The sequence below is a fragment of the Cyphellophora attinorum genome (genome assembly GCF_001299255.1).
Source record: "Cyphellophora attinorum strain CBS 131958 chromosome Unknown Contig44, whole genome shotgun sequence".
Classification (NCBI taxonomy): domain Eukaryota; kingdom Fungi; phylum Ascomycota; class Eurotiomycetes; order Chaetothyriales; family Cyphellophoraceae; genus Cyphellophora; species Cyphellophora attinorum.
Genome location: NW_017253272.1, coordinates 1 through 13,834, shown reverse-complemented (window position 1 = coordinate 13,834; position 13,834 = coordinate 1). Strand labels below are relative to the sequence as shown.

General features: G+C 53.2%; 5 protein-coding genes across 5 annotated transcripts; 4 read left to right on the top strand and 1 right to left on the bottom strand.

The window, feature by feature from the left end:
• Window positions 1–113: 113 nt before the first annotated feature.
• On the top strand, window positions 114–1,614 carry AB675_1320 (Mannan polymerase II complex ANP1 subunit; the record flags this gene model as incomplete). The annotated part of the gene is made up of 2 exons (XM_018141201.1): window positions 114–949; window positions 993–1,614. 2 exons carry the CDS (start codon window positions 114–116, stop codon window positions 1,612–1,614), a joined length of 1,458 nt encoding a protein of 485 aa, XP_017995050.1.
• Window positions 1,615–2,420: 806 nt separating this feature from the next.
• On the top strand, window positions 2,421–3,592 carry AB675_1319 (uncharacterized protein; the record flags this gene model as incomplete). The annotated part of the gene is made up of 2 exons (XM_018141200.1): window positions 2,421–3,445; window positions 3,499–3,592. The coding sequence occupies 2 exons, from the start codon at window positions 2,421–2,423 to the stop codon at window positions 3,590–3,592; spliced, it is 1,119 nt and encodes a 372-aa protein (XP_017995105.1).
• A 1,666-nt stretch (window positions 3,593–5,258) lies between these two features.
• On the bottom strand, window positions 5,259–8,396 carry AB675_1318 (Importin subunit beta-5; the record flags this gene model as incomplete). Its single annotated transcript, XM_018141199.1, has 1 exon — window positions 5,259–8,396. The coding sequence occupies one exon, from the start codon at window positions 8,394–8,396 to the stop codon at window positions 5,259–5,261; it is 3,138 nt and encodes a 1,045-aa protein (XP_017995070.1).
• A 561-nt stretch (window positions 8,397–8,957) lies between these two features.
• Window positions 8,958–9,998, top strand: AB675_1317 (uncharacterized protein; the record flags this gene model as incomplete). Its single annotated transcript, XM_018141198.1, has 1 exon — window positions 8,958–9,998. The coding sequence occupies one exon, from the start codon at window positions 8,958–8,960 to the stop codon at window positions 9,996–9,998; it is 1,041 nt and encodes a 346-aa protein (XP_017995057.1).
• A 2,128-nt stretch (window positions 9,999–12,126) lies between these two features.
• AB675_1316 (uncharacterized protein) lies at window positions 12,127–13,821 on the top strand (the record flags this gene model as incomplete). The annotated part of the gene is made up of 5 exons (XM_018141197.1): window positions 12,127–12,194; window positions 12,239–12,572; window positions 12,655–12,842; window positions 13,102–13,333; window positions 13,370–13,821. Coding segments are annotated over 5 exons (1,274 nt in total), but the record flags the coding sequence as incomplete, so codon positions are not given.
• Window positions 13,822–13,834: the final 13 nt, after the last annotated feature.

Below are 13,834 nucleotides of genomic sequence, written 5' to 3'. Positions count from 1 at the left end.
AATTGGCTGTACCGGGTCAAAGAAGGCACTGTCCTCCTAGACGGACGTCGTCGACTATATTATCGGTTGACGTTTACCTGACTGCGCATCTATCGAGTCGATGAGTAGGAGCGATGCCCAGGCATCATGCCTTCGCCAATGGCTACGGAGATGACAAGAAGCGGGATAGCGACGTGTACAGATCCTACACGGACCGCTCAGACCTTGAATCCAAATACATATGGGGCATGAACGACCTACATGACCCTGACGACGAGAAAGATGCAAAACGATTTCACAACTACAAGCCCGCGCGAAGTCCGCTGCAGAACAGATCCCGCCTGATCAAACAGTTCGCCGCCGGCGTTATACTGTTCGTCGTCTTCTTATACACATTCCTGCCCTCGTCGCAGTTTCGCGAGCAGTCTCCTACAGATGTCTTTGAGGTCTACGACATAGAAACATTACGATACTACGATTTGAGCGATAATGTCGGCACGTCAGTAGGATGGGAACGGGAAGAAAGAGTGCTCCTCTGCACACCTTTACGAGATGCCGCACCGCATCTGCCCATGTTCTTTGCACATCTTCGAAATTTCACATACCCACACCACCTTATCGACCTTGCATTTCTGGTTAGCGACTCGAAAGACAACACCGAATCCCTTCTTACCGAACTGCTTGAGGCACTACAGAATGACGAAAGTCCAACAATGCCATATGGCGAGATATCAGTGATACACAAAGATTTCGGCCAGGCCGTGGGTCAAGATGTGGAGAGCAGACATGGCTTTGCAGCGCAGGCAGGTCGGCGGAAGCTCATGGCTCAGGCTCGCAACTGGCTGCTAAGTGCAGCATTGCGGCCATACCATAGTTGGGTGTATTGGAGAGATGCAGACGTTGAGACGTGCCCATTCACGATCCTGGAAGATCTCATGCGGCACGACAAGGATGTCATTGTGCCTAGTAAGTAGTGTCGTTCCTGCATTTGACAATTGCTGACCTCTCGTCAGATGTTTGGCGACCTTTGCCCGACTGGCTCGGTGGAGAGCAACCCTACGATCTCAACTCATGCAAGAATCCGAGACCGCTCTCGCACTGGCCGATACACTAGACGAAGACGCTGTCATAGTAGAAGGCTACGCAGAATATGCTACATGGCGACCACATCTGGCATACCTTCGAGATCCCTACGGCGACCCGGACGTTGAGATGGAGCTGGACGGCGTCGGAGGTGTTTCCATCCTCGCCAAGGCACGAGTCTTCCGAGCTGGAGTTCACTTCCCAGCTTTCTCATTCGAGAAACACGCCGAGACCGAAGGCTTTGGCAAGATGGCGAAGCGGATGAAGTTCTCCGTCGTGGGGCTTCCGCACTATACCGTGTGGCATCTCTACGAACCCTCCGTGGACGATCTGCGGCATATGGAGGAGATGGAGCAAGAGAAGAAAGCGCGCGAGCAGCGAGAGAAAGACGAAGCAGAGCAGAAACAAAAGGCCAAAGTCGAGTTTGAGTACGTCGACGAGGACTGGGCCAAGGTGAAAGAAGGCATGGCTGGAGAGGCTGCGAAACATAAAGGAGCAGGGGCGACGGAAAGAGGCTACAAGACCGCCGCTGAACCGGAGCTGGATCCTTGAGCACAACTTCGATCGGGCTGTTGGTATGATTGGGAACAATACATGCATCGATTTTATCTGGCTGGCGTTATCACTTCATAGACTGTCGCGCTCACGAGATAGCGCATCAGAGGCACCATTACGCAAAGCGAGGGCACACAAAACGGGGCAAGATAGACACGACTGGCGCAGGAATTCCGGAGCAGGAAGGTTGGCAAGAGCGGAAAGGACACAGTGGCAGTGAGCAAGCAAACACCTGGCGGATCATCAGGTACGCCTTCGTCCATGTGACGAGAGGACTGCAGCGCCGGAGCTCCAGAATCGGAGTATGGCTAACTGCATATGTTCAGGGAATTTGTAGCATGAGGCTTGCGTCGCGACTCCCGGTCGCATGGAATCATGGATCGGAACCGGGCGCAGGAGTACGACAGGAGATGTACAACAGGGCAATTGAACACAGATGCTTAGATCAGATCGATACCCGTCCGTGACTTTCTCTCTCTGTGTCACATCTTATGGGCCTTGCTAGCATGCAAGCCATCTGGCTGAGACGTGCTGCGAGTCTAAAGAGCTGAAGACCAAGGCCAACATACATGTACATCACCCGGTTTTTGTCAATATCATGTCAACCGGTCTTGTCAAAGCATTGCCGGTCCTTCGGTCTGCTGTATATTCTGCAGTTGATCGTGTCATCCGGTCTCACATGAGACAACAAATATTATCGCAGCCAATCAGACCTGAGCACCTAGACCTCAACTCAGCTCTTCTCTGTGAAGTTAGAGGTGAACACCGAGTCCATACAAGTCTCGCTCACGAAATCAGCAGCGATGATAACCCAATCTACTACCTCAGTCCCATTCTCCATAAGCCACCCACAAGAGCATGTCCGCTTACTAGAGCTCCCACCAGAACTGCTCGCTCTAATCGAGGCCGAAAGCGGCACTCACAACAACTCGGTTGACCGAGAACGCGACACAATCTACAGCGACCTCGGTGGACGCGTGCAACTCAAATCCGCGCCGACTAATGACTCGTCTACTGCCACCAAGCCAAAGGAGGAGTACTTGCATGTGTGCACCGAGGATAAAGTTTGGGCGGTCAGGCAGGTCAGCACGAGTAACAGCGTGCATGTACTTAGGCCGGCGGCAAACGTCCCTGTCCTCAGTAGTAATGAGAGTGATCCGACAGCTACTCCAGGACCCGGTGTAACCGCGATAGCACAGCCAACATCAACGCTCGAGCTCCTTCCCGCGACCTACACGCAGAAGGATATTGAAAGTGCGTCGGGCCGACTTCTTCCTACTGTCAGCCTGGATGATACAGCGTCATCCATCGAGTCGGGCATCTCGGAGAAGGAGATCATCGCCTCGCTACCTTATCCACTGCATCCGATCCTTCGCGCCAAGCGAGAGCTCTTCGTCATTCGACCCTGGGACAAGCCTTGCATCCCTTCTCCAGGGATCCTCCTCGCAGCATGGAATGCAATGTTTGCACTTGGACGCAAGTTCCCGCTGGACACAAGCGATATGCTCTATCTAGGAGAGCGCTCAATGCAGATCCACCAGGAAGAGGGGGAGGTGGTGGCGTGCGCGGTGCGGGCTATTGCGGAGAGATTTGTGGAAGAAGATCTCGATGAGGGAGAAGATGGGGAGTTGCAAAGGCTGCGTTACAGTCTTGAGGGGCAGTTGATTGGAAAGGAGACGACTGTGTTTGTGGGACAGTTGCTGGTAATGTGTGCTGGCGAGCAAGGCTTGAGAAGGGAGGAATTGGAGGATCGGTGGACGGATATCGTACCCAGCAGCTGGAGGAGGTGGTGCAAGCTCGACAACTTGGGTGAGCAGTGCATTACGACGTCGGAGGCTGCATCAGGTGGCGGGGGGGGGACGACGCTCTCAACGACGACAGTGGTGCGAAGAGCGCCGAGGCTACGCCTTCGAGCGTTGCAGGGAAGAGGAACTGGCACGAGAAGTTCTCAGCACAACGGAAGAAAGCGAGGTGATCGATTGAGCCTCCAGCGAGGTAGGTAGACGCCTCAATCTCACCTGACATCTCGCTCAGCAAACCCTTACCTTCTGATAATCACCACCACTTCCACAGGACTTGGTCGCTCGAACAAAGATCACGCGTCCATAAAAATCCAAAAACTAACACCAGGTTTCCGATAACTTTGATCGGAAAGGGTACATTAGAAACCGTCCTAAAAGTACTCACACACCCCGAGGGAAGGGTGGCAGGGAAGAAGTGCCCCATACTGCCGCCGAGAGTTTTTTCCTCAAGAACAACATATCGCTTATTGGGTGCGATTGTTGGGGGAAATTTCAGTCACTGCAATATATAACCAATGTAAAGGGAAGTTGCCTTAGCAACGAGACCGGGGGGTAGGCGACATATACACCGAAAGCATCGCATTCGACTTCCATTATCACAACTCGGTCTCGCGGCCTCCGACCAGCTTCAAGGACATTATCGCTTCGCAGACAAGGCTGTGGCACACGCTTCAGTAACTACTGCGACATGAGCTCGGTTGCTTCTTGACCGGTGCGAGGGGTCCCATCAAGTACATGTCTATGATAGGCAGGCAATACGTACAACTCGCCAAGAACGATGCAAGCCATGGCCTGAAGGTGCAGCATGGAGGTTGTCGGGTGTTATGCAGTCACTGTGGTGGTGTTGCCAGTGTCTTGCTCTTGCCCAGTATCACTTCATGCAATGTGCAATGTGGAAAGAAATGCAAGAACAGACGCTTTGGCAGTCACTTCCGCTCTGAGAAGCACTATCATCTGCACTCGCTTCTTGCGAGTATCTCACTGCTGCGTCATGACAGTGTCTGTGCTCAACACAATGCCAGGTCACTTCACCATCCCTGTGTCTGCCGCTCAGAACTGGCAGCATGACTCAAGTTCTCCAAACGGATTCGCGAGCATAAAGAGAAGAACCTCCTCTGCTTTGATGGCCCATACTAAGGACTTGTGAAGTACAATTACCAAATCAGTTCCCGTCGAACCCATTTTCGATTGCAAAGCCTGGTCAACCACATCCAGAACCTCAAACCACATTCCTCGCCCTCACAGATCAACACCGCCTCGAAGCCCACCACAGTCACAGAACACGTACAATGAATTCCAAAGGCCAGCACTACGAGTCAGCCCACACCTCCTCAAAGTCCCACCACATCGGAGAACACAGCGGCAACGTCCTGATCACAAGCCATATGGTTCGTCGAAGGGCTGGTACCACCATGCAGAGGGCTCTTGTGGCAGCGGTGATGATATGAAGGAAGTCGAGCGCGATGCTATGACTGGTGGGGAGGTGAAGGAAGTGGGTGGAGAGGACGGGAAGGGGAAGGAGAATAAGGCTGTCTGAGGCGCACATGAGCCTAGGGTTGTTGGCGAACGGTCCTTCCTGTTGGATGGGGGCGAGGGCTTGAGCTTACGCTAGACACATCGTTGGTTCCTCGACCACGACAGCAGTTGAGTCTAGGTCGTATGGCCGCGACATCTTGTAACGTCTAAAGCTGAAATCCTATATCGACAGCAAGAGCATGTATGCTCCGCGACACTGAACAGAATTGCTTATGGCAAGAAATGGCACTCTATCCGCAATGATCTCGTCCAAGGGTATTGATCGTGGTCCATTGTACAATCGCGCTCTCCTTTCTGCTAATATCAAGCCGCCAAAGTACGCAGCCGCTCCTGCTCATCACTTGTCAGTTGCACAAATAGAGCCTGGAAGTCCGCCCGCTTTCCTTCCTCCTGGAACCAGCTCCTCAGATACTGCGCCGCCTCCTCATCTCTCGGACCACGTCCAACAAGATCGTCATCGTTGTCAAAACCCATCAGCTCAGCTCTCACAGTAGGATTGTCCAGATCAACGGCTCCACCGTTTGCAACATCATTCCACTCGTCATCATCAACTTCCTCTGACGCAATGCTGCCAGTATCGTCCACACCATTGCCTGCCAATGCAGCAAATCTGCCGCCTCCGGAGTTGTTGACAGCAGAGTCCAACTCACCCACAAGATATTTGAGGATCTTCAGCTCAGCGGAGATTTCAGTGTAACGGTCGGGATTGTTCTTTGCTTGACTGCGCGTCTTGATGCGACCAGTGTTCTCTACGATAAGGTCGCCTTTTACGCCGATCGCGGCTATACGCTGGTCGTGCAAGCTGAAGATCTTCGCTAATGCTACGACATTCTGTCGCACCTCATCAAAGCCAGCGAAGATGATGCTGTTTTCTAACCACTTCGTCATGACTGCGTGCAAGCCATTGTGGTTGCCAATGGTAATCTGTGACAAGAAGTCCACGACGTCCTTTGCCGCGGCGTTGGATAGGCTGACGAACACCATGCAGAGGGATTGGATGAAGGCGATCTTCTCTGCTGAGGCGAGTCGTGAGGCTACGGCGTTGAGGAGCTCCATCAGATGAGGCCCAAGCTTGTCAGCCCCGAAGTGGGTGACCACACTGGAGGCAAGAGCCCCAACTTCGGACGCCGCATTTTCATCGACGTCAGGTGAGTTGAGCAGTCGATTAATGATCCGTAGAGTGACCTCTAGCGCGGGCTGTTGGGGTTGATCTGGTGTCGCGTAACTCAGGTATTGGCTGGTAGCTTTTGATAGTAGGAACTGCACAGCAGTCGTTGCAGGTCTGACAAGGGTGTCCAAGGTCGAGAACAGGAGGATTCGATGAAGTTTCGGCAGAGCAGTAGGCAGGAACAGCTCAGGTAGTGGTTCGGGCCCATTCTCTGCTAGCAGTGAAAGTAGCTCTGCAGCAAGACAGGGCAAGGCGGTGTCGTTTGTCAAATCTCCGATGGCAAGGGCGGAACTCAGAGACGGAACTGTGCGTGAACATAACGTGTCGTACGCCGCACTGCCTGAAGCAAGCTGTGCAAGGGTCTCGAAAGAGTCGATGAGTTGCTGTGTGAGTATTGGCGAGGATGCTGACTCCGAAGCAAGTGTTAGGTAGGAGTCGAGGCCTGTCGTTGTTGTGATCGTAGAGATGTCGACTGCCAGTGCCTCGTGCAGAACAGTCACTAGAGTGCCTTTGACCTCGTCAGCTTCCTCGAGATCTTCTTTCAGATCGTGAGAGGCGATAAACTCTGCCACAGCATCACAGACAGGGGCCTGGTATTGCAAAGCAGTAGCGCCGGATAGATGCTCCATATAAGCCGGTATTGCCGAGAAGCAGGCAACTTTGACGATATCTGAATCATCGACAACGGAGGCTTGCACAGTGCGGCCAAAAGCTTCGGCAGCAGAGGCGGCGTGACTTTCGCCGGCCACCCTGAAGAAGTAACCGAAGACAAAGTGCGATGCTGCTCGCACATATGGGCTGCTGTTTTGTAGATGTTTGCTGATCTGTTCCATCAGGTTGCTGGCTGAAGCAGGGTTGTGGTTGATGTTCTGATCATGGGCTTCTTTCAGAGCCTGTAGGAGCAAGTACAGCAGCGCTTCGTCGTCTTTCCAGCTGTGTCTTCTTCCAGCTAGCTGCGCGTCATAGATGAGCACAGTATCGAGGAATGTCTGTTGCAGCCAAGGCAGTAAGGTCTGTGCCACAACTTCCGAACAGGCCATCCGAGGCGTATAATTCAGCGTGACTGAGCTCATATCCGTCAGATACAGATCAATGTCGACATCCCACATTTCTTGCTCTTCTCTGGCAGGCCGTGCATAGCGGACAAGCAGGTCAAGAAGCTGCAGGACCCATCCATTGCCGCCCTCGGCAGTCGTCTGCTGACTCAACTGTTGATTGAGCTCAGCTTTCACCGTAGGCGCTTTCAGTATGACCTGCAAGAGGTCGAGCTCTTCAATGACGACTTGATCAAGACTGTAAGGTAATTGGTCACTCTCGTCGGCAAGCTTTGATTCTTCGTCACCGTCCACAAACAGCGCCTGATATTCCGTAGAAACTCGTTCCAGATCTTGCCATACGCTCTGGAAGAGAGCTAGCGAGTATGGTGCCAGCCCCGCCGGATGGACACGTCTGACCTTGTCGATCGTTTTGACAGCCTGAACTTTCAGAGTGATCAACCCTCGTCTCGGCGAGTCCTTGTCTTCAGCAGATGCTGCCTTTGGAGGTACTGGTTCGGAGAGTACGCTTGTGAAAAATTCCATCCACTGTTTGAGCGTCTCGTCGAGGAAAGCTTTGACCGCTGGTCCATGATCAGACATGACCATCTCTAGCATGTCGAACGAAGACTGAAAGACGTTGAGGGCATAGGCTCTCACATTAAGACCTCTGTCATTGGAAGCAGCAATGCGATGAAATGAGCCGACAAGATCTCGAGCAACGCCAAAAAACTGATCTTCTGTCAATCCAGAGTCGATCAGCTCGTAGAGGACTTTCAGAGCGCCTTTAATAGTGACATCATGATCGGAAGTGTTGATGATGCTGACGATTGTCTCGAATAGACCAGGCCACTGATCTGGAAAGTCAGCAGTTGCGATCTTGCCCACCACCGCAGCGGCGATCGGCTGGAGAGCTGCGGAAGCATGTCCTGTCTGACTGGCGGCTATGCTGAGAAGTTGTTCTCGGATCGGTGTCTTCGTGGCTTCATCAATGTAGACATGGCCTTGAAATGTTTCGTCGAATTGAGGTGACCATGTCACAGAGACGTAGTCTTTCAGTGTTGTTAGAGCAGCTTTGCGCACTGATATATCAGCCGCTTCGTTCGCCGCCGCTGCCAGGAGAGCGAAGGGAAATTCTCGAACTGGATAGGCACCACGAAGAGCCTGTTCGGCAGACCGGATGACGCCTGTGTCACTCTTCAAAGTGTCTCCCAGCAATGCTAGGACTTGCCCGTCCATGGCGGGGAGGCCTGTGGGCACGCTCCAAATGGGGGAACCCCTGAGCACAGGCAAGGCGTCGGGAAAAGGCAAACTTTAGCGTCTATATCAGGACTAGTCGGCAGGCACGCTTTGATGGTCGCTGAACCTGAACACTGCGTCGAATTCAGGTGTAATTGACTTGGCGCGCGCTATGCTGCTGATATGAATGCGCAAGCGCCCAAAAGAGAAATGATGATCTGGTATGTGCGAAATTTGGAAAGAGGAACCAACAACGAAGTCAGTGAAACTTGAAGTCTCCAACCGAAAAATGGGACGCGTTCCGGTCTTTCCTTGGCATTATCGCGTTGACCTCACCAAATGGGCATCTTGCCAAGCATCATTTAGGACCAACCATATTGCCTTCTGAAGGACTTCATATTGAGTGCAATACTCGCGACTGAGCTATGTTCAACCTAATGGCTACGACTGAGCTCTCTCCGTCTGGTCGAGACTACTGACAAGGACTTCGCTGATGTGGTCATTGATGAACTCCTTCACGTAGAATAAAGTCTTCAGCTCCGATCACAAGATGCTCATACAATGGCGACAGCACCACCATCAAACACAAATGCAAATCTCCTCACAACACATCGCGCCCTCCTGGCCACACTGACCTCCTATCTCACAGTTGCAATACATCACATCCTATATCTGCGGCGGATATACCCACCCGCCTCCTTCCTCTCGACTCGTGCATACAACTACCCCGTCCGCCAAAATCGCCACCCAGCGGTATGCACCTGGATCAATGACGCTGTTTCCGCCATCTCGGACCAACTCGCCAAAAACACCGTCTCTATCGTCTCGTTATGTATACACGAACTCGACACCAATCAAGTGCTCGAGAAATGGAGTTTAGACATGCACTCCCTGCCTACAGTTGCGAAGCGGGATCGAGACGTCCCATTCGCCGCGACGACCGAGGTTACCACCTCCAACGATGCAGAGTCTGATGACGATCAGGTCGACGATGCCCTCGCACACACTATAAACCTCACAGACCTGGAAGCCACCTTCCGCGCGACCTTCGCCCGCCTTAGTAGTACTTCCGCCCGCCTCACGCCGCTTCCCTCCGGCTCAAACGCGCCAGAGCTGACATTCACTATGACGATTGAGCTGCGGTCCAATGCTGACCGGCCCGTTGGACGGCTCGACGCGAACGAACGGCGTTGGATCGTGGCAGAGCCTGATCCGCCACTTCCTGTTGCCGGCGGGCAACCAACCTCGCAGACAGACCAGCAGGACAGTAATACGACTCCAGCGGCACGGTCAAAACCCGGAAGAACACACCCAATTCGACGCCTCACAACTACAGAGCCGTCGCCTTTACACATCGAGCTGTGGGTCGAAGAGTCCGCTTTCAAGCTCTCGTCACAGAACGCTTCGCAGAACCCGACAGTGTCATTCACATCTACAAACACATACCGAAACCCGGCGATCCGAGCGAAGGAGGCGAGCTTCGGGGCAGGCAAGGAGAAGTTCTTTGATCCATTGAACGGGTATGGCGATGATGACATTGAAGGCAATGATTTGAATCGGAAGCCTGGCGGCGGCGCCATGACTGACTATCAACGAATGTAAATCACTACGGGGCGTGTCACCCTCAATTGGCCGACATCAGCTATTCGTCGCCAATGTTCTCACGACTACTGCGCCCGTATTCGTTACAGATGCTGCGTGAGCAAATCGTTATTGCACGTCTCAGCAGAAAAATGTGTCAACCTCATCTAATAAAAGGACACTTAAAGCTAGTAGAATCCTGCCCAAGCATTCCTATCCTTGATGACAGCGCCTTTGCTCCGATGCAAGACTTTGTGTTTGTCAACATCCAGTACCGCATCCTGTAATCCCGGGAATCAGCAAGTAAACAACCGGGTGCCGGGAACACGTACGAGAGTTTCTTGATGCGCGGAGGAAATCACGAAACGACAGAATAGAAGGACGGCGAATGCCCTTTCACTCGAAGCGCACAGAGTAGCCAGTTGCACACCGTGGCGTTTAACGTTGAATAATGCCAAATCGAATATGATCTCGTCTCCTTTATCGCCGTGAAGATCAGTAGCGCTATGGTAGCGGCACCATATGGTAATGTTGTGCAGCTCCAATGTCTCTAAGGCGGCGAATGCACTGAAGTCGAGAGGCGATTTGAGGCATTGTCCGACATTCATGACCGATAGTCTGGGGAAGGCCGACAGATATGACTGGGGCAGTAGACTAAGCTTCCGGGAAGAGCTCATTCTTAGAGTTGTCGAGGCCAACAGATACGATGAAGCCTCCCGCTGAAGCTGTCTACAGCTGAGGAGCAAGCCAAATGGAAAGTGACAGCGGCATATCGAGGATCCGCAATGAGATACGGCGGGGAATGCTGGCTCCAGGGATAGATATGCATCGGCGAACAAATGGTGGTAGATCTCAACCCTCACTTCGGCAGGGAGATCCAGAAAGCCGACAGCGTTCGATGCCATGATCATTCTTTCGTTCGGTCACGCCACAACGTCCGCCTGGCAGGTTGAAGTCTGCGCGCGCGTGAGATAGGACGATATAAGGTAAAGTATCAGGTCCGCTACCGGATATGCCAGATACCCCTCGCGAGATCTAGATCTCCGTCTCCAGGAAGTGTTCCGGCCAATCATCTTCAGCAACGGTCATGATCACGAACAACTCTGATTCATCGTCAACATCCTGTTCCAACTTCATCTTATACGAAAGCTTCTCGTGAAGCACAGACCTGCGACATGAAGAATCGATGCGGCTTGACGACGTTGATCAGTGCTTTCTCCCGATCTTCTGGGCTTGCCAGGCTTTCGCCATGCGCATTCTTCGATGTCGCCCGTGCATACGAATTTTCGATGCAGTTGACAGCTGTCAATCGTAGGCGACATAACTTCCCATGCCTCGTATTGCACTGCGCAACCCGTCTCGGCACCGATGGAGCATCTGCAGAATCGCGGAGTACCTAATCGTGATATTCATGGCTCGTAGAAGGCTGTTCATCCGCTATACATGTATAAGCCAACCTGAGCGAGGATAACAGCACTCGTTCGGTGTGTCATTCCTTCCCTTTTCCGTCACGTCGCTCTTTCACAGCATTTGCCAGATGCAGCTGATACCACCCTCGTTTGTGAGCCTTTTGGCTTGGTACATTCATCTACAGCGATGTCAAAGCAGTCTTCTGCCCCGATGGCGAGGTTCAGAGATTTTACAGCAGCGAGCCGAGCTGGGCGTAGGGACTTTTGTACAGACTGTTGCGATCCAGGCGCCCGTATGGATCAAGCTGGGCTTGAGCAATGACAATGACTGACTTTCACAGATACATGTACAATTATTTGCAATGCACGATACAGCCATAGGCATTTCTGACGGACTGACTCTGCAAGTCAGCAATGCTCCAACGTTCATCGACACGGTGCTCACAGGTTCGGCATATGATTTCCGGCGACGAGTATGTGTATGACTGACGCACGAAGCCACCTCTACATCATTTAGCACCTGTTATGGACAGATCTTCACGCAAAATCCAATTTCCAACTCAAACGACACCACATCCTCTACGATACCTCTGCAGTCAACGTCTTCGAGCATTTCTCTTGAGACTGCTGGTATCATAACTACTGCTCTGGGTTCATCTTCCTCATCCCGTAGCGAGATAACCTCCGTCAATTCCCTTACATCCACTGTTGGAACCTCTAACCTGGGTTCACTCACATTTATGCCTTCCACATCGGGACAGACTACTAGTTCGACAAGTAGCGTCGGCTTTGTTGAAGCGTCTCCTTCGTAAGTCCACCCCGGTTTCCGATAGTGTACCTAACATTGGACAGCACAACCTTGACAGCAACCCCGCCGGCTTCCTCGACGCCATTCGTCCTGAGTCCGGACGACGGTATCCCAATTGACCAGCGACTTTTCATCTTCTCCATTGACCTGTCCCCAGGTTGGCATCCACAGAAACGCCAGAGTGCAGCCTATATAGATACTTCAGGGCAGACAACGGGCGATTGTACGAACGCTGTGGTGTTCTCAATCACATCTGACGGGCAGTTGTTCGCAAATACGTCTAGTGGGAGTTTGCAATTCGGCACAGATCCTGGGGTCCCCTACCAGAATTTTACGGCGTCTGCCACTCCGGGTTCTATTGTCAGCTTCTTCAGCGTCGTGAGTCTTACCCTTCCATCAAGGCCTAGAGACGGCCTCACCGTAATTGCGAGCACAGCCGCTAACACATAATTCCGGATAGGACCCTGAAAACAACCTAATGTGGGCCAACACAGCCTTCTTCACAAATATGGCACGGTTCTGCGTACAGCCCAGTGGAAACCTGCTCGCAGTGTTCATAGACCCGTCGCAGGCTCCTTCGGATTGCACATTCGTCCAACTGTCGCTTAATCGCGCGTCTCAATGTGCTGGGCTCGTGCCCGGACCTCCGTAAGTTCCCCTGGCCCCGACTTTCTTCAAAGCATACCTCCTTCACTTTTCGATGTTTCGTTCCTTCACTTTTGCTTTGACTGGTTCACCCTTCACCTTTGCTCTTCACACTCCGCTCCATCACTTTCGCTTTCGACGCTGCTTTCTGCAATTTTCGATGCTTCACTTTGACTGACTGAACCAGAGGTGTACGTGATTGTCCATCAACCTTCAGCCCCTTCTCCCAAGCCTATAGCGCTCGTTCTAATCATTCTCACAGCCACCTGGTCCGCAAGGGCCTCAAGGCGATCCCGGCCCAAGCGGACCTTCTGGTGCCGATGGAACGCAAGGCTTTCAAGGACCGACGGGTCCGCAAGGACCCCAAGGCGTTGCTGGCCCAAGCGGTCCGGCCGGTCCGCAGGGAGCGCAAGGTGTTGCCGGTCCCAGTGGTCCCTCTGGCCCACAGGGCGCACAAGGTGTTGCCGGTCCCAGCGGTCCTTCTGGCCCACAAGGTGCGCAAGGTGTAGCAGGACCAAGTGGCCCGCAAGGCGCACAAGGGGTCGCTGGGCCCAGTGGTGCGCAAGGTGTGGCAGGACCGAGCGGGCCACAGGGAGCACAAGGTGTCGCAGGACCAAGCGGACCGCAAGGAGCTCAAGGCGTCGCAGGACCAAGTGGACCTGCAGGACCCCAAGGAAGCCAGGGTGTTCAAGGTCCTCAAGGAAGCCAGGGTGTCCAAGGCCCTCAAGGAAGCCAGGGTGTCCAAGGCCCTCAAGGAAGCCAGGGAGTTCAGGGAGTCGCTGGACCAAGCGGGCCTGCAGGCCCTCAAGGAAGTCAGGGAGTTCAAGGTCCCCAAGGAAGCCAGGGAGTACAGGGAGTTGCCGGTCCCAGCGGAGCTGCAGGACCCCAGGGAAGTCAGGGGGTACAGGGAGTCGCCGGTCCCAGTGGGCCTGCAGGGCCCCAAGGAAGTCAGGGAGTTCAAGGTCCCCAAGGAAGCCAGGGAGTACAGGGAGTTG